The 18,480-nt window shown below is 48.4% G+C and overlaps 1 protein-coding gene across 1 annotated transcript in view; it reads right to left on the reverse strand.

Moving 5' to 3' along the window:
• COL22A1 (collagen type XXII alpha 1 chain) overlaps positions 1–18,480 on the reverse strand; it is a 259,389-nt gene that overhangs the window by 65,383 nt on the left and 175,526 nt on the right. The window contains exons 40-43 of the mRNA XM_078441921.2: positions 14,629–14,706; positions 4,664–4,699; positions 3,214–3,267; positions 2,042–2,086 (exon numbers count right to left, since the gene is read on the reverse strand). Coding sequence (XP_078298047.2) covers positions 2,042–2,086; positions 3,214–3,267; positions 4,664–4,699; positions 14,629–14,706 — 213 coding nt within the window. The remainder of the gene's footprint in view (positions 1–2,041; positions 2,087–3,213; positions 3,268–4,663; positions 4,700–14,628; positions 14,707–18,480) is intronic.

Genomic DNA, 18,480 nt, shown 5'->3' on the forward strand with positions numbered 1-18,480 from the left:
AAGGCTGAACTCAGCCAGCCAGGGGCGTCCAAACCCACTCACTCTGACCTTGCCAGTTCCTGACGGGTAACCTCGACGCCCTCACACGCCTCACCTGGTAGGGCCTGGGTGAGTTTCCTTTCTGGGCGACGTGCCATGCTTTCCCCGAGCACCTGCTGCCCTCCGACATCCGTGCGACCCCAGGAAACTGCTGGGGAGTGAAGTGCTGTCCCCACAAGCCCTCCAGGGGAGACACACTGGGAGCCCTGTGCTCCGTGCCTCTACATCCTCCCGTGCTGGCTGCCACCTGTGTCCTCCCTCCATAAGGAACCGTCATCGTCACCGTGAGTGGAGCTGCCTTCCTGAGTTCCAGGAGTCCTCCCGGTGAATCACTGAGCCTGAGGGAGCTTGGGGACCCCCTCTGACCACCAAGAGCAGAGACCCCAACAGCTACTGGGATGTATCTGGGACCATTTGTGGGCAGTGCATTCAGTAAATTTAATGGTGATGAGAAACAGACCTATTTCTTCTCCCTCCTCTATTCTCCCCTTCCTCCCCCTTCCTCCCTCCCTCTCTCCCTCTCCCTCTGCAGGTGACCAGCTATAAGACAGTCATGCTTCTGCACACTGCCAGCAGTCTGTGTGCTGGCTTAATTCTCTTCGCAGAGAGGTGTCAAGGGCTAGATTTGGCAGAGGTCATTTGAACCCCCGTTTAGTCTCCGGCCTGAACCTTACTCTCCCCTCGCGTCATTGGGGCCTTGCACCGGGCTAATGACGTGGCTTCTGCGGGGCTGACTTCACTGCTGCAGAGCTGGCTCGGGCAGAGGAGGAGGGTGAGTGAGCGGTCCCTAATCTCTCACATGACCTGTCACGTGTCACAAGGGTACGGCCTCCAGAACCCTTCTGAATAGACCAGCATCCCCATCCAGGTCTCCTCTGTGCCCAGCACCCCAGGAGAGGGTGTGAAGGTTGCTGGCACCCACAGTGGCCTCTGAGCCCTGGGTGCTTGTCTGAGTCCTCAAGGTCAGGCTTACAGGACACTCATGCTCTCAGGTCCAGCTTGAGCTGAAGCTTCTGGCAGGTGAGCATCTTGGTTTCAGAACCAAACTTATGATCTCCCCCTTGTGACCTCAGAATCCCCAGCCCTGATGCTACCCTCTCTTCCCTCCTGGGTAACGTCTTTCAGTGGATCAGTGGACCAGTTTCTCCCGTGTCTGCACCGCTGCCCGCCTGCCTGGATCGCTCATCTTCACCACTCCTTTCTGGTAGGGCCCCCTCTACCCCATTCAGTGGCTGGGTCACTTGGCCAAGCCTTTGGGCTTCTCTGCCAACAGCAACATGGGGGATATACATGATGCACGTGAGGGAGCCCACAGGAGCCTTGGGCTAGACCGCCAAGGAGCCGACGTGCAGGACCAGTCATTTCCTGGCAAGTGGGAGCCATGGGCTAGACCACCAAGGAGCCAGCACGTGGACCAGACATTTCCCAGCAACCCCATGGCTACCACCATTCCCATCATATAAAAGGGGAACCAGATGGCGCTCACATACTAGACAGGGGCAGGAAATGGGCCAGTCAGGAATTTGCAAGGTACAGTGGGGTCCATTTGCCCGCCCCCAGTTCTACTCTCTACCCTCTGTCCTACTCAACAACCTGAGGCTGCACCGTGGGGAATGTGTCATGGGGCTAAGTACCTGCTGGCCTTGGCTAAGGTGGACAAGGAGGGCCACCTTCAGGAAACTGGAGTTGGGGAGACCCTGCTCCCATGCTGGGCCCAGCTCTCTGGCAGTGGCCTTGAACCCACAACGACAGCTCCAATTTGGCAGCCCTTCCCCACCCTTGTGCTCTCGCTTGGTGCTGAAAACTGGGGTCAGGGTCATGGCCATGTCGGTCTCCCACCGTGGCTTATCTCTGGGCTCCCCAGCATCTCAGATCAGCCTCCCGCCCGTGGCTCTGTGAGAAGTCCCTCCTTTAGCCTCTCACACCATCTGAGTTGTGTTTTATTCTCACTGGAGCCCTGATTTGAGAGTCAATATTCATCCCGAACAGTGAGATGACATACTGGTTTGCCAGGAGGCCCTCTTTCTCCTGGATTTCCTGGTACACCCTAAGAGAAGAAAGAAATGAAACATTAACTGTGCTAAGCTCATCATCCAGAGCCACTCTGCTCATGGCCCCCCACCTCTGCATCCGCCAAGTGTAACAGGGTTGAAAAAATTCACCCAACCGTAAAGACTGGCACCAATAAAAAGGCATGGTTTGAAACCTCAGCCGAGCACTCAATGCTTCCCAGAAAGTATTCAACTGTGGCAAATACTTAGAATATGCCCACCCTATGACTCCTATCCAAAATGCAAAGCTGCAAATGGCTCATGCACACATCCCACCATCCTTCTCCAAACACAGGTGAAAGGGCCAGCTTGGAGAGCAGGACTGGTTCTAACAGCACGTTGAGATTGGGGCAGGCAAATGAGAATATGTGGACAGGTTCTAGAGTGTAACTTCCTCCTCTGCAGTGGAACCAAGGAAGGGAAGGGGAGGGTGACTGATCGTCCCTGCCCATAGTGAACTGAAAGTATAGATGGAGAGATGCACGTCTAAGAGTAAATGCTACCACTTAATGGCGCCAGACATCTTTGCTTCATAGGAATTCATTGTTGCCAGCCTACCATCCGGTCAGAGGATGCAGTGAGCAACACCCATGTAGAAGACACATGGTCCCTATCTTCTTGGAGCTCAGATCTATCTGAGCACAAGCCAGACAATGGATACTACGAGATGACTACCGTCGTCACGATGTCAGAAGTGATGCATCTTTAGCATCAGATAAGGGAGAAAGCCCTTGCAGGGATGGGTCAGGAACAAGTCCGTGGAGAACAAGTCCATGGCACCTGACTTGAGCAGATAGGACCAGGTAAGGAAATTGCCAAAAAAAAAAAAAAAAAAAAAAAAAGGAGGCATTGTATGGGACACTGGGAGCTAATGAGGTTCTGAAAGCATAACACAAAAAGCATAAGGAGTAAAACTAGACAATACAAAATCATAGGTCACGATCAACCTAAGTCTTAGATCAAAAATCTAAAAATGTTCCTGGGGAAGGGGCAGGGATTAGTGGAGAAGCACTATTCCTCCGGGGGTTCCCTGGTCAAGGGGAGGCTGGGAGACGGTGGAGGTGGGCTTCCAGGGGGGTCCATAAGAACCCCAGCTGAGTGGGTACCATTTCTCATTACTTACGTCCTGGCCAGCTGGTCCCTGGGGGCCGGGGAATCCGGGTAAGCCTCGGGATCCCTGAGGAAAAAAGAAGGTAAGTCACTCGCCAACAGCTTAAGCAAAATTAGGTCCCCCATTCCTTGGCAATAGTTGGTTCCCATTGTACAAATGGCCTGTTACTATGAGGAATCTGATATAATGCGTGTGCCAAGATTCCCTGCTCAGTGATTACTCATTTCCCCATTGCTGTGGAAGTGGGAGTGTCACACACACGCGCGCGCACACACACACACACAGAATGCTCTGGAACACCTTCACTGTGAGCCCTCCTGCTCAGGCCCCAGGAGGAAGGCCCCTTCCTTGAGCGGAAGGGTCACAGGGTCAGCTCCCACGGTGAGCGCACTGGGGCTCACCCCTCTGCATCTGGTGGGCTGCTGGCCGGCTGTGCACAGTGTCCACTACGTAGAGGACATTTATTACTTTCTATTAGAAAATCATTCCCATTCTGTTGAAAATTTCTGGACAGTATCAGGAATTCTCACACATATTTTTCACTGTGGATCTCCCTTCCTGTGGAAATCTTCCTTAAATAGAATCAGCTCTCTGTCCTGGCAGGTGCCGGAACTGTGCCACACGGCAGCTCAGGAGCAAACCCTGCCTCTCTGAGGACTTCCCAAAATGTCCCCTTCACATCGACCCCTCTGTAGGAGCCCCATCCGCCGTATCACCAACCCTATTGCTATGCTACATTAACTTGTTCTGAAATCTGATGGCTATCAATTAACTGCTCTGAGCCTCTGTTTTCTCATCTATAAAAAATGGGTATAAAAACGCCATTTCTCGGTTCAGAAATCACTGAGTGCACAGAATTTTCATGCAAAATATGTCCTCATCGGTGCTAATACGCAGCTCCTCCCGCTCTGGGGGCAGTTTGTAGAAATTCACATTTTCCTGGTAAATGCATGCATATGCTTATCATTCATGGCGGCCACTCCTTAGAACAAATGTTTATGGAGAGCTTTCCTGTGGCTTCACCACATTTAGTCCATCGGAGCTCCGCAAAGGCCCATGGGTCTCTCATGCCCACTTTACGGATTAAGAGAGACCCCCCCCCCCAAAACTTGATCAGGATAATGTGGCTGGGGGTGGTGAAGTCAGGACTCAAAAGCAGTTCTGCTGGTAATTAGATAAAATTCGTCAAGCCATGCTGTCCTTCTGTGATGCAGAGATGCCAAAAAAGCAAAGCCAGTCTCATTCTGCCCAACTCTAGCACGCACACACGAGATTCGATGACCACCCATCCCGTTCCTAATCTACCACTCCAGAGACTGGCGGTTATTTTCTAGAGATTGGAACTGTTTAATGTTAGGGATTTGCAGAAACCACTTTCATTTAGCTGCCCCAATATAAAATTGCTTTAATTAGAAAAGAATTTCTCCATGAAGCCCAGCCCTTCATTTCACTCATACTGTACCGGGGGCCCTTTGTCTCCTGGTGGTCCAGAGGGTCCCTAAGAAACAAACAAACAAACAAAACAAGTAAGTAAAGTCAGAAGGAAATACCGTAAACATACCGTAGCTATGATTTCCAAGCCAGGTCTTCACTGTCCTCAAAGGAGTAGCTAACTGCCCCCTGGTGTTAAGCCACGGTCACACCTGCTCACAACACCCGGAAATGCCACACATGGAGATCGTCCTGGAACTTTCTCCATTTGCCTTTGAACAGGTACCACCTTATCCTGGCACCCACTTGGTTCCTGACACTGAGCTTATCTCTAGTTTGGACCTCTGGTGCAGGGTGGGAGCCAGCATCCCAGGATCCTCGTGCTGTGCTTTTGTCTTGCTTGGGACACGCTGGGGGCACACGCAGGGCCAGACTCCCCAGCATGGCCTGTTTTGGCTGATGCTGCTGTGGTGGCCCCCACCTCCTAACAGGGGATGTTCCCCACCCCGGTCCACCCTGCAATGAGTGCATCCAGCTTAGGATTTGGCTTCTGGATATTGCATCTAAGATGTGGCCACTGATTAAGGCATTACTGTGTGGTTTCAGGTCCTCCCGTGAGCAGAACCCTCCCTTGCCCTGAATCTTCCCTATGCTATGCTTCTGCGTGGAAGAGTGTGCCCTGCTCTTCTACCTGGACACATTCTTGTCACACTTCGGTTCTCAGTTGAGATGTCACCACCTTGGAAAGCCTTCCCCGGCTTCTCATGGGATGCTCATTAGAGATGTCCCCTAGCCCCTCCATGCACCCCATCCAGGACGCAACGTTGGAGACCAGCCTCACTTCTCGGCTGCCTGTCCTCCCCGCTGAATGCCTGACTGCTGCGTGGTCAGGTGGGTACTGAGCACCTTGCTCGGCATGGTCTCTCCAGCACTCAGCACAGTGCCCCGTGGCAGTTACGGCAAAGTACATCAGAGCAAATGGGACTCCATCAAAATGAACATTTTAGAGTACGGGAACTTTGGAATCAGGTGTAATCACGCTCACTTTTCACTGATGATCAGAGTCAGGCCAGAGGAGACTGAGGCTTGCCCAAACCACACCGGGAGTCACTCGACAGAGGGGTTAACACACCTCCTGCCCAGTCTAGTGTACCCTGCGTCTCTGTGTGGCAGATCCCAGGAGAACTTCCCAGATATTCCCAAGAGGAAGAAGGATTGCTCATAAATGCATAGGTTTCTGGCAATATGACAAGCCAGGTAACCTTAAAGTCTGCTTATTAAATATGTCCCAGATGGGGTGCCCAGTTGGCTCAGTCAGTTGAGCATCTGACTCTTGATTTCAGCTCAGGTCATGATCCCAGGTCATGGGATGAAGCTCACTGCTCAGAGTGGAGCCTGCCTGAGGTTCTCTCTCTCTCTCTCTCTCTCTCTCTCTCTCTGTCCCTCTCCCTAGCTCATGTGAGTGCTCTCTCTTTCTCAAACAAACAAAAAGTCATTCCAGAACTACCTGATAAAACAGAGGTAGCATCCTCTTAAGTGCACTGAAGAAAGGAGGGGGAGTCTCCAGAGGCCTACGGGCAAGCAGGTAAGTCAAGCAGATAAGACAAGAGACCTACTTCTATTGCGGGTCTATTTGCCTCTGAAGCCACTTTCCCTGCCTTACTTCTCATTGGTTCCGCCATGTGTCAGTGTATACATGGGCCAACGCACACACATCTGAAGTCTACGTTCTTCTGAGTAGTTCTCTACTGAGACTGCACTCATTCCTCAAGGAAAGGACCCAGGGACAACTGATTACCAGCAAGGGGAACACTGCCAGGTCACTTCAGAGGCACCCTGGGTTCTAAATGAAACTCCATGACCGACCTCAAGCACTTAACTTGCTCATTACATTGAGCTCCAAATTTCTCTCTCACGTTACTTCATATAAAATCCACACGTGAAAGATGAATTCTGTTGTCAAAAAGGCGTTCATTTCAAATCTTAGCTTTATCGATTATTAGCTGTTTGGCCTTAAGCAAGTGACTTTGTCTCTGAGCTTTGGTCTCCCACGCAGAATGCAGAGCTAGATGGCCACCTTGCCTTGAGTGATCAGAAGTGAAAACAGATGCTCTAAGTAGAGAACTAAGCCATTCAGTGCATGGCCCACCCTCACAGCTCTTTTGTCAGTATACGTTCAAGAAATTTAATGAAAGTGTTGAGGAGGATCGTGTGTATAATAGCATTCTTACATGTGAAGCCTAAGCATGTTTTCAACAACCACAACCCTCTTTTCCAAGACTATGCCCTATGATATGCTTGCTCAACAGCCACTTTACCCCAACACACATATCTTGGCCTTTGGTACCATGTTCCACTAGAAGGAAACAGCTCCCTGGAGAAATGACTGATCCTGGATCTGGACAAGGAATGTACACAAACCTAGAGCACCTTGTCATTCCAAGAAGCAAGGACACGATTAGAGACCGCTAGGCTTTTGTCAAAGGTACTCAGGGTCAACGGGGATAAGCTCCTATTGGCATCGGCTAAGACAACCTGCGCATCAACAGGAAGAATAACCAAGATACATAAAAATGCATCAAATGTATTTGAATCCATGAGTTCAAAATTACTGATGAAAAACAAAAGCACCTAATTAATCATCTTTGTGAGATGCTAGGGAATCAAGTCATTATTTGAAAATAACTGAAGGGGAAGACTGGAACATTCCATATGTATTGTACCATATGAATTGTACCACTGAGTATGTAAATTATAATTGAGGGACCTTTCCTCCATCTAGAAGTATTCTAGCAGATCCATAAAAAAGAGTTGGTAGAACAAGAAGGGCATCAATTTGCAACCCTTGATGTGCTAATTGATCTAAGCATTGGACATCAAAGAGTGTGAACATCACCACGAGAGAGACCACCAGACATCATGTGCTTCCTGATGGAAGAACACACTCCCTGTGAAGTCTTGCCAAAAACATCAAGCCTGAATCTGATCAAGGCTCTAGGCCCAATTACTGATGTATAGAAAATGCAGGCACAGGGCAATGTGTTAAACTAGTAAATTAGCAAATTCCAGACTGTGGGAAGCTCTATGAGACCAAAAAGTAAATCTTGTTTCATCAATAAATAAACTGCAAAAGGAAAGAAAAAATAATGGAGGGAAGTCTACATATTTATAAAAGAAATTAAAAAAAAATCAGCCAATTACTGTCTCTATTTGGGTCTTGATTCGAACAAAAGAGAACTACGGAAGCATGGCATTTATGGAAGAAATATGAACTTGAATTGACTGGATATTTGATGATGTTATGAAATTGCTTTGCGGAGTGTAATAATGAAACTGTGGTTGCATTTAAAAGTCATTGTCTTTTAGAAACATACCAAAATTATTTACAGATAAAACGAGACACATCTGGGATTTGCTTCAAAATAATGGAGGGTAGTTGAGGATGAATAGGAAGCAGTGTCCTTGAACAGCGATCCTGGTTGTTAGAGCTAAATGTGGCTGCATGAGGCTCATTTGGCTATTCTCCCAAAATATTCTTTTGGTGTATCTGAATTTCTCCTTGATAAATATGAGCATACATATAGTGTATATGTATGTATGCATATGTATACTATATACTATGGGGTCTACATGTATTATACTATATGCATATTATATACACTGTATATTATATATGCCACATAATTATAAAGTATATATACTCAATAAGTATAAGTATAGAGTGTGTGTATGCGTGTATATACACTATCTGTATACTACACACTATGTACTGTATGTATATTATACTATATGTATATTATATATACTATATATATGTATACTATATACTAAATGTATATTATACTATATGTATATCATATACATTATATATCATACACACTACACAAATATAAAATATATATGCTTGATAAATATAAGTATATACAGTGTGTATGTATGTGTGTACATATACTATAAATATACTATATACACCATATATACACATATATACTATACACACACATACACTATATATGTAGCATGCACACATAGTATACACACATGCATACACATGTACCACAATGCTTCTGTTATTTGCTGATAATTGCAGACAGTGAAAACTCACAAAACCGAAAGCCCCGAGAGGCTCTAGATACGCTAAACACCTTTTCTCTGCTATGCTGCTATGCTGACATCACTGTTTCCCTCCTTTGAGGGTTGGTCACCTCTCACCCCTTCTCCCCACTGATAACCTAACACCAAGGTGCAATTTTCTGCTCCACGGTCTTTTATCTGAACGCTAACGTGTGCCAGGCTCTGTGGTGGTCACGGAGGATGCCTACACTCAGTGCTCAAGTAAGGAAACCCACCCTTCTAATAACCAATGGGGACTCAATGGGTCTGGGTTGAAAGATGCCAGAGCTGCTGACACCTGCCTGAGAGACTTGGGGGAGGCTTTACCCAGAGGATGCCAGGGGACAGAGGTTGGGGGAAGAGGCCGGTGGGCTTCACAGGCAGGGAAGGGCAAGCAGACCCCAGCAGAGGAGAAGTCAAGCTTTGCGCAGGAAAGAACAGTTCCTTTCCTTGACATGGGAATGCCTGGTGGCTGCAGCCATACTTTCCCAGGGCAGCTGGGGTCTGCCTGGGTGAGAAGGGCTTGCAGTGCCCCTCAGGAGAGGCTTCCGAGTTACGGATGAGCTCAGATCCAGGCTCTGGGGTGGTGTGGGCACCCCAGCGGCTGGAGAAGGCCAGGCGGGGAGGCCAGGGTGGAAATCCAGGAGTGAGGTAGGAGGGAGGCCAAACGAGGCCAGAACAACAGCCTGGCCCACTGTAAAGGAATTGAGATCAGCCACAGAGATCGAAAGGAGAGCTCCCAACCAGAAGTGACCATGGAAACTTATTTTAAAACATTTTGGGGGGCACCTGGCTGGCTCAGTCAGTCAAGGGTCCCACTCTTGGTTTTGGCTCAGGTCATGATCTCACAGTTCATGAGTTCGAGCCCTGCACTGGGCTCTGTGCTGACAGTGCAGAGCCTGCTTGGGATTTTCTCTCTCCCTCCCTCTCTCTGCCCCTCCCCTGCTCATGCTCTTTCTCTCTCAAAATGCATTAGTAAACAAACAGAAAAATTAAAAAAAATCTTTTTGTTTCATCAACCAAGACTTGAATCTAAACACCAAGAGTGGGATACTCAGTTCCTGGTCATATGCAGAGCTCTAGGGTATGAGGGTGTCTCGCCATCCACACCCTCCCCACCTCGCCCTGTGCACAGAACAGGATGGGAGTGCGTGTCAGTGAGCAGAGACCTGCACATTCCCTGGGCATCAGCTTTGGGGTAACTACTGAGAAATGCCCATAATGAAATGCCTGAGAAATGTCCCCCAGCAGGGCCAGATAAGTGGCCACGTGGCTGCACCAACTCCCTTCGAGGGAAACTGGCCAGCCTCCTTCTTGGGACGGCCTGACCTGAGTGGCTCTCTGGTTCTCCTACACAAAGGAACGGAACCAAACAGGCAGATAAGACACATGAACAAAACGCAACGCTTCTGTATAACCTGAAACCGGCGTGACCTTGTGTGGCAACTGTACCTCCATAAAGAAAGGGGCAGAGAACAACCGCTAGCCTCCTGAGTCGTAGCTCAGAAGCCACGGTGCGCGGAGAAGACGCTGTCCCATGAAGACTCACGAGCATGGACGTGTCACTATCGCTACCCTGCCCAGAGCGCAGCAAGATGCCCGGGGCCCAACCCCAGCTCCGCCAAGTCTCAGCTGTCACTTCAGGCAAGTGGTGTTACCTCTCTGTCTTCACTGGAACATGAAAAGGAGAACAGGACCCACAGGTCCTGGTTGCCCTGCTCACTGCTGCCCCCTGGAGGCCAACCAGCGGGCTCACTGGGGTTACTGTTCTGCCACCTTTCAGGAGCTTTTATCTCTAGTCTTATACTATTTCCTAGATGATGGGGAGTTAAAAAAAACTGTTAGGACACTGACACATTTTATTGCACATCATCAGCTCCATGCTTCTTTCTTCCATCGGGCTGTCAGCCTAACAGCGAGCCAGTCCTGACTGACATGTGACTCTACCTACACCAAGGAGGGCGTCGGTACAAAAGATTGCAGACGGGAAGGAAAGGTCGGGGGAGGATTTTTATGACATCAGAAGGTCAAAGGCAGGGTGCCAGGTGTCATTACCAATGTTATCATGATGTAACCTCACGACACCCCGGCTGCCGCTACAGAAATTACAGGCACTTCACCCATGAAGAAACTGACAGAATCAGAAGGCGTGGGTCTCAGGGAACACGGTCGTCAGCGGGAATCTCGCCCTTGCAGACCTCGAGCTCCTGGCTTCGGTGAGGTTCAGTAGCACTGTGATCTGCCCTCAGGCCTAAGCTGGATCGTTTTTAAGCGTTTAAAACCTTGCTAAAGGAAGATCAGAGGCAACTTGGAGATTAAAGGGGTTTTTTGTGAATGTCTTGAATCTAGAAGCCAAACCCCCCACAGCTGCTTTGCCACCCATATCCCTGTCCAGTGAGGTGCACAGGCTGGCAGGGAAAGCCAGGGCTCCCTTCCAGCGGAGTGGGCACTGCTCCTGGATGCCAAAGGCCTCAGAGCATAATGCCAGGGAAGGGAGGACATGAAGAATAACTTATAAGCTGATCCGTCCTTAATGGGAGCGCTTAATGGAAATGGATAATCCCGCTCATCCTGCTGAAACCACCGGGTGAGGTGACACAGGCGAAGAGAACTGCTTTGGGAGGATGTGGGAGGTGATGTGCATCCTGGCCCTGGCACAGGACGAGCTATGTGACATTGGCCAAGTCACTCCACCTCATGAACCTCAGATTGTTAACCTGGAAAACAGTGATGTAGTCGAGCCATCAGCGCCCCTCTCCAAATGCCCCCTCCCCCTGGCACCTGGCAGCATCCCGGGCTTTCTGGAGCCACAGGACAACTCTTGGCCTGAGGACAGGGCAGGCTGAGAGCTCCTGGGAGTCAGCCCCGCAGGGAGCAGCCTCCACCTGCTGGCCAACAGGAGTGGACACACACATACACCCCCGCCTTCCCCCCACCCCCATTGGAGAACAACTCTGCGATGCACCAGGCCTCTCACCTCTCCCGGGCTGTCAGCAGAAGGAAGCCCTAGTTGTCCACAGCCCAAGCCTGCTCGTGAACACAGTCTCCCTCACTTCCCTTCCTTCCCCCACAGGCTACCCCCCAAGTAGTGATTTCTGGAGCATTTCCCAAATAAACTCCTTGCACTGAACCCTGTTCTCAGGAGAGGCTTCTGCAGAAGGCAGCTTTCACCCAGTGGTAGGGCACATTCACAGGACTGCAGGAGGCAGTGGGTACGCAGGCTTCTACACTGGGCACCAGGCCAGACACAGACCACTCGGCAAATGGCCCTGGTCCTGTAAAGAGGCAGCTGAGTCCCTAGTGAACCCACACCCCTGGCATCACCCCCTCCTTCACCTCCCCTGACTCTCAGCGCACCCCTGCATCCTCTGTGCAGATTCCCAGGTCATCAAGAGCCTAGGCAAGGGGCCAAAGACAGGATTTATGAAAATTCAGTAAGCTTTCGTCCGCCACGGAAGCTTGTAATAAGTTGAAGAGGAAAGACAATAAAGAGTTGATTTATAGCCCCTTGGCTGCAGCCAGCCAATTACTTTTCAGGTGGAATCACTTAGGCATGAACATATTTCATGGCTTACTTTAGCTGGCTCTGAAGCGGGAGGTGGGGTGGACGATGTCCCCCTCTACCGACTGGTGTTCTGATTAAGGGCCTGACACGGTGAGCCCGTAGGGAACAGACCGGGATCTACAGAGACCTGCTACGTGACGGAGAGCCCTACATTCATCTTACAGCTTCCCTTGCAAAAAGTTTTCTATTCTAGGGTTAATTCCTACATGAGGCAGAATCCTCACTCCAGATCAGGCCCCAGGAGAAGGAGGGTTTCAGAAATAACAACGCTTGAACCCTGTTCCTTCCAGCTACCAAAAAACTGAAAAAAAAAAAAAATAGCCAAAGACAAAAGATACGGTTGATGTAATGAAGCAGGAGGATTTGTTCTGAGACTTTCTTTGGAGGAAAGACGGACTAAAACTGGACATTCCCAAGGGGATTCCATATGCCTGCTCCATGGTTTCAGGCACTTTTAAGGAGACAGGAGCCCCGCACCCCATGTGAGATGGAAGGTCTGTGGTCATTTCTGGTGGTGAGCAAATGAGGCAAACTGGAGGGGGGGGGGGTTCCCTGGAGAATTTCAGGGACAGAGTGAAGGACCCAAGACCAACGGTGGTATGTAAGAGGACCACAGATGGAAGAAAAGGGAATTTCTGTTTTATAAGTGATATTGTGGGTAAGAAACTGGATTTCCTCTCAAATTATTTGAGAGACAAAAAGTAGGGTTCCTTTAATGGGTTTTTATTGGGGTCGGTAGTTCTTGAATGCAAAACCAAGCAGAGACTGGGGTCATGTGCTGCTCTGGTTTATATCCAGAATAGGGGTGGAGTTAGACTGGGTTAAATAGCGGTAACAACAATGCATGAATAGTTTGGATATGATGAGGCTTAGTAGTAGCATTTGAAAAGGACTGGGTATTTGAGCTTCTTTTCAATAATAGTAAGACAGGTGCTACAGACTGAATGTTTATGTCCTCCCCAAATTCTTACATGGAAACCAAAGTTCCCTCATGATGGTATCTGGAAATGGGCCTTCGAGAGGTGACTAGGTAATGAGAGCAGAGGCTTCATGACTGGAATTAGTGTCCTTAGAAAAGAGAACCTGGAGAGAGGTCCCTCATTCCTCCACCTTTTGAGGACACAGAGAAAAGACAGCCATCTATGAATCAGGAAAAGGACCATCAGACGATGAATCTGCTCGCACCCTGATCTTGGACATCCAGACTCCAGAACTGCGGGGAATAAGTGCCTATTGCTTATAAGCCACACAGTCTATGATTACTTTTGTTAAAGCAGCCCAAGAGGGCCGAGCAACATGGCTCTCAAGAAAAAAGTCAATACAATGTTAAGGTGCGTCATTAACGTGCTGTGCATCTTGGTAGCAAAGAAGGGACTACACAGAAGACAAATCACCAGGATTGAAAACTGGCCTTAAATTCTGAAGGCTACAATGCAGTACAAGGGGGTAGGAGGTGTGATCTTTCTGACACCAAAGGGAAGAATCAGAGGCCAGGGGTAGAAGACACAGAAGACCAAATTCCTACTCTCAATGGGAAAAAAAATTCTAATAAATGTCGATTCTCCATAGAAATAGTTGCCTACGTTCCAAATCCAGGTGCATTACCTTTCAAAGAAGCGTGTCTTCCATTTCTCAAGATATTCAGGTGGAGGCTGGCTGAAAATATTGACCGCTATCCTCCACCTGGATGGAGGCGCAGGCATCCCTGGTCCTTGCAATCTCGATTAAGCTCTAAAGTCACCACCTCTAGGGAGTCTGTAGACTCATATCCACCAGACTGATGTGCATTATTTATCAAACTACCAATCTAAGGACCACTGCATAGATTCCATTTTGGAGACTGTATGAAAACCGTCCTTGATTGCATTCATGTCCTCACCTGTAGACTAACTGGAGGAAGAGGGGTAATGAACTCACTACACCTACAGTACATGAGAGCTTGCTGTTTCCCCCACATCACACCCCTTCCCCGTCAATTCAGGTTCACGGGCTACAACTCAGATTTGCAAAGTTTGGCCAGTGAGTCATTTTTGATCTTTTTTTAATATTAATGAATTTTGTTCTCTCTTCTTTCAATTGGACAAGTCCAGTTCTTCCCCAAAGCCTTATTCCCACATGAACTACACCAAGTTTGAGAACAAAGCCAGTGGACGGGTCTAGGTCCCAATGGACTGGAGGACCGTGAACCGCTCCCAGGTTAGCTGGAAAGGGAGGGTCTCTGCAGGAAAGCCCAAGCTATACATTCACTCAGGGGCCAGCAGGGAGTGGCTGTGTGGCCTGAGGGTGAGGGAGGAAGTGCTAGAAACATAAAGACTCACAGGAGGGCCAGCCAACCCGATGCCTGGGTCGCCACGGTTGCCAGGGGAGCCAGGGATCCCAGGTGCACCTCGGTCCCCCTAGAAAGAGGAAAAATATGATTAAGAGGTCAGTTCCGAGCAGCAGAGAGCCAGTGTACAAAAGGAATCATGCCCCTCCTACCGTCCCGACTGCTATCCATCAACACCTCTCCTGCCTCCTGGGCTCCGCGTGTCTCTCCACAGACCCTAGGCAGCCCACCACCCACCCGGTCCACCACACATACGCACAGCCACCGATCGTGACCGTGCACCTTTCAAGGTACCATGCCCCAACACTGACCATGGCTCCCAGTGTGGTTGTAACAAGATGATCACCCTTTATGCGACCACAGTTCCAAATTTTCCTGTGCCTTCTCCAGACCTCATCACGCTCCCATCCTGACCACACCCCAGATTTTACTATGTACCTACATTTCCAATTAGAGTCCAAATCGGCAACAGTTTACCAATACTTTGTCAAGTACCTATATTTTGCAAGCCACGTTTCCAGGGGTTGGGAGAGGCAAGGATGACTGAGCTATAACCACTGCCTTCAAGAATAGTGGTTAATAGAGGATGGGCTGAAGTTCTGTCTCCAACACTCGTTCACTATTGACTCAAGAAAGTGACAAGTTCCCTGATCTTTTGGTTCTTCATTTACAAAGGAGGAGGAGGTGGGGGTGAGGGGGTAGGGGGGTGGTAATAACAGGAGCTGCCAGGTGAGCAGGTGGCCGTGCTCACAAAACCAGAGGACACATGCAGAGCGCCATGCTGGATGCACAGCCTGGCTCAGGGCTCCGTGCAAGTTAGCTGCCGTGGCTCTTTCTGTTCTCACGCACCCGTCATTCTGGACTTTGATGGGAAGAGAAAAAAGAAAGAATGTCTGCCACTTCCTGGAGAAGGAAGCTGAGACTGAATCACACCATTTTATCCACAATTTCAAAATCCTCAGCCTCTGAACACAAAGGCTTACCCTAAGTCAACTGGCGGCAAAGCCTGACTGGTGCCGACACAGGCTCCTCACACCCTTCAGTTATCCCATTTTGTATGGATGCTTCCAGGCTTCTGTTGCATCAATATTAAAGAGTTTGACTAGGCTTGCTGGCCCACACACCACAGTAAATGCTACAGCTAGAGTTTGCAAATTACTACCTTTCTAATTCCAAAATAAATTCGGCCCAGAACACACAGGGCCCCATCAATTTTGTGCAAGACTGTGCACCTGTATTAGGTCAGCTGAACTCTAGCCAAGCCTAACACTGAAATGGTGGCTGATCTTGTTGGAGCTATTTAATATCCCTGGGATGAGTTAACTCGTATGACAAACGAAAAGAGCTTTAGAAGGTTACCATGAGAAGCCAATGAGATAATGTGCACCGATCTGATTTGAAGTGGAGCCTGACATTGCTAGGCAACACATCGCTTATTCAGGTTTATGTTTCTAAGCATGAAACAAATCCCGTTAATAATCAGCTTTCCCTCTAACCATCACGTTGATTGGAAAATTTCACATTTTGGACCTTTAAGAAAAGTAACGTTTCTAAGATGATTAGTTTTCCTGCAGTAGGTCTGTTGCCTGGATAGATACCAAAGTTATATTCATTTGACCAATGTTTGCTGTGTGTTTATTACTAGCAGTGACATAGGTTCTAAGACCAAACGATGCCCATTTCCAATACATGCTGAAGAGAAATCCCGTTCATGGAAAGTAGGAGGGACAGGACTTGTGAAGTTCTCACAAGAGATGAACCGAACCCCAAACCTCTCTCTAGTAACACCATCTGCACCCACTGTCCTTCCAGGCCCACTGAGGCCATGCTTCCGGAGAGCCACAGCACCCCATGCCCCTTCCCCCTTACCTTGTAAATAGGCCCCTCCTAAAATTCTCTTAGAAGTCCTGGATGGAACACTGTGTTTCTTTAGAAAAATGTACTATGGCTTATTCTGAGAAGTATGAGATGATTGGGATGGCTAGAAAATCTAATCTGTATGCATGGGGAAGGTGGGGAAGGGAGGAAATCCAGAAATAAGGAAAAATGGGGAAAAAGTGTAATGAACTAAGGATGAACACACTCCGTGATGTGTCAGTCACAGACGCACTGCACCAATGAGACGGCCACATGGGAAGAGTTCAAACAGGCAGTCAGGTGACTGTAGGTCCAGTTTCAGGACAATGTCCACCTGGTCCTGGAACCTGGATGAGTCCCATAGCCTCTCTGTACCTTAGGGCCCTCATCAATCAACAAAAAAGGGAGAGAACATTCTCCCATGTATCTTACGAAGACTCATTTAAAAGGTAAGAGACAATTTAACACTGAGTATTATAAACATGCTATTATTACTTTATCAGTGGAATTAGAAGACAGAAAATAAACACACGTAAATACCAGAGAAATCCATATCCTTTTGCATCTCGGTTTCTCTTTAAAGTGTTTCATGTAAGTTGTCTTACCATTTTGTTTTAGTTTGGCTCCCCTCTTGCTCCCAAGGCTGTCTCTTACATACCAGCAAACCCTAACTACTGCCAGCTAAACACATCAAACATTCATGTTTTAACCTTCCAAACGCTGACCCATCAAGTAAGAGTAGCCCAATCATCCTATTTCCATAAACCCACCTCTGCCTGTCCTCCTGTCTGTCCTCCCGCCCATGTCTGCGTGTGTCTTCGTTAACCTTAATACGCTGCTCTCCCATTGTGTCTGTCTGACCCTCTGGCATCTACGTAAGTATCTTAAGAGTAGAAACTTCCCATTCGTTCACCTACCCATTAATTGAACAAGGATTTGTCCAGTACCTAGAATGAGTCAGACCCTGTGTTGGGTACAAGGTCGATACACTTTTGCATCCACAGTGCCCAGCTTAGGACCTGGCACCAGCGGCAGCCTTTAATAGCTATTTTCTGAGTGCTGGAATGAGTGAATCCATCACTGCCAACATTTTGTCAGGTACTAAATTCTGCCTTTGACCGAAATCAACATTTTAAGAGGAAGGAGCTTGATAGAGCCAGGAGGGAACACTCAGCCCAGCCTGGAATCTGAGTCTCTGATTATTCTTTTCTGCAAGGTAGCCAGACCTGGTTCCTTTCCTGTGTTTATGGCCCATGATGATGCTAACATTTCCCCAAAGCAACAACACTTTACAGCTTAATGGACTGAAACTTTTAGAAAAAGGCTCCAAGAAAAGAGCAAAAGGCCTTAATGTTCTGCCAGCTAAAGGAAAAAGCCTTATGATTAAGAAACAAAGGGGGCACAGGAGCTAGAATCTGTGATAGGGACTCTAGAAAATATTTTGGCTGCAGGACATTCTGGGCCAGTCCAACAGTGTCCAGGAAAGAAATGCATGAGTAAGTGCAGGTCGTGGACGGAGAATGACATCATTTCTCTCCACAGGAGCCCTTTGGGAGTTAAATATGCTTTACTCATTTATACAGAAAAGGACAAGAGGGTCTCAGAAAGAGTAAACCACTTGCTTCAAGCCATCTATCTTGTAGGTCACTGAGCTGTGACCCTAACCCACAAAATGAAGGCAAAGCCTGTTCATTTTGCTAGAAATGAGTGCCACCCAAGAAAAGGAAAGGCTTCTTTAAGAACCCTCCTGCAGTTTAAGTAATTAGGAAGGGGGTCTGCCCTGAAAACCATTATATGGCTCCCCTCCTCCAGCCAGGGGTTTCTGGTCAGCACCATGGACAGCGGGGGCACTCAGCAGGCGCTCTCTGGTATCTCTCTTCATCCTTCCCTGCTTCCAACCCACAAACAGCCCATTCTTCAACTAAAGACGTCCTTGAATTCAAACTTACCTTCCCAGTGCCAGTTAAGTATGGAAATCTTTATTTCT

Source organism: Panthera onca, chromosome F2 (assembly GCF_046562875.1).
Source record: "Panthera onca isolate mPanOnc1 chromosome F2, mPanOnc1 haplotype 2, whole genome shotgun sequence".
Classification (NCBI taxonomy): Eukaryota; Metazoa; Chordata; class Mammalia; order Carnivora; family Felidae; genus Panthera; species Panthera onca.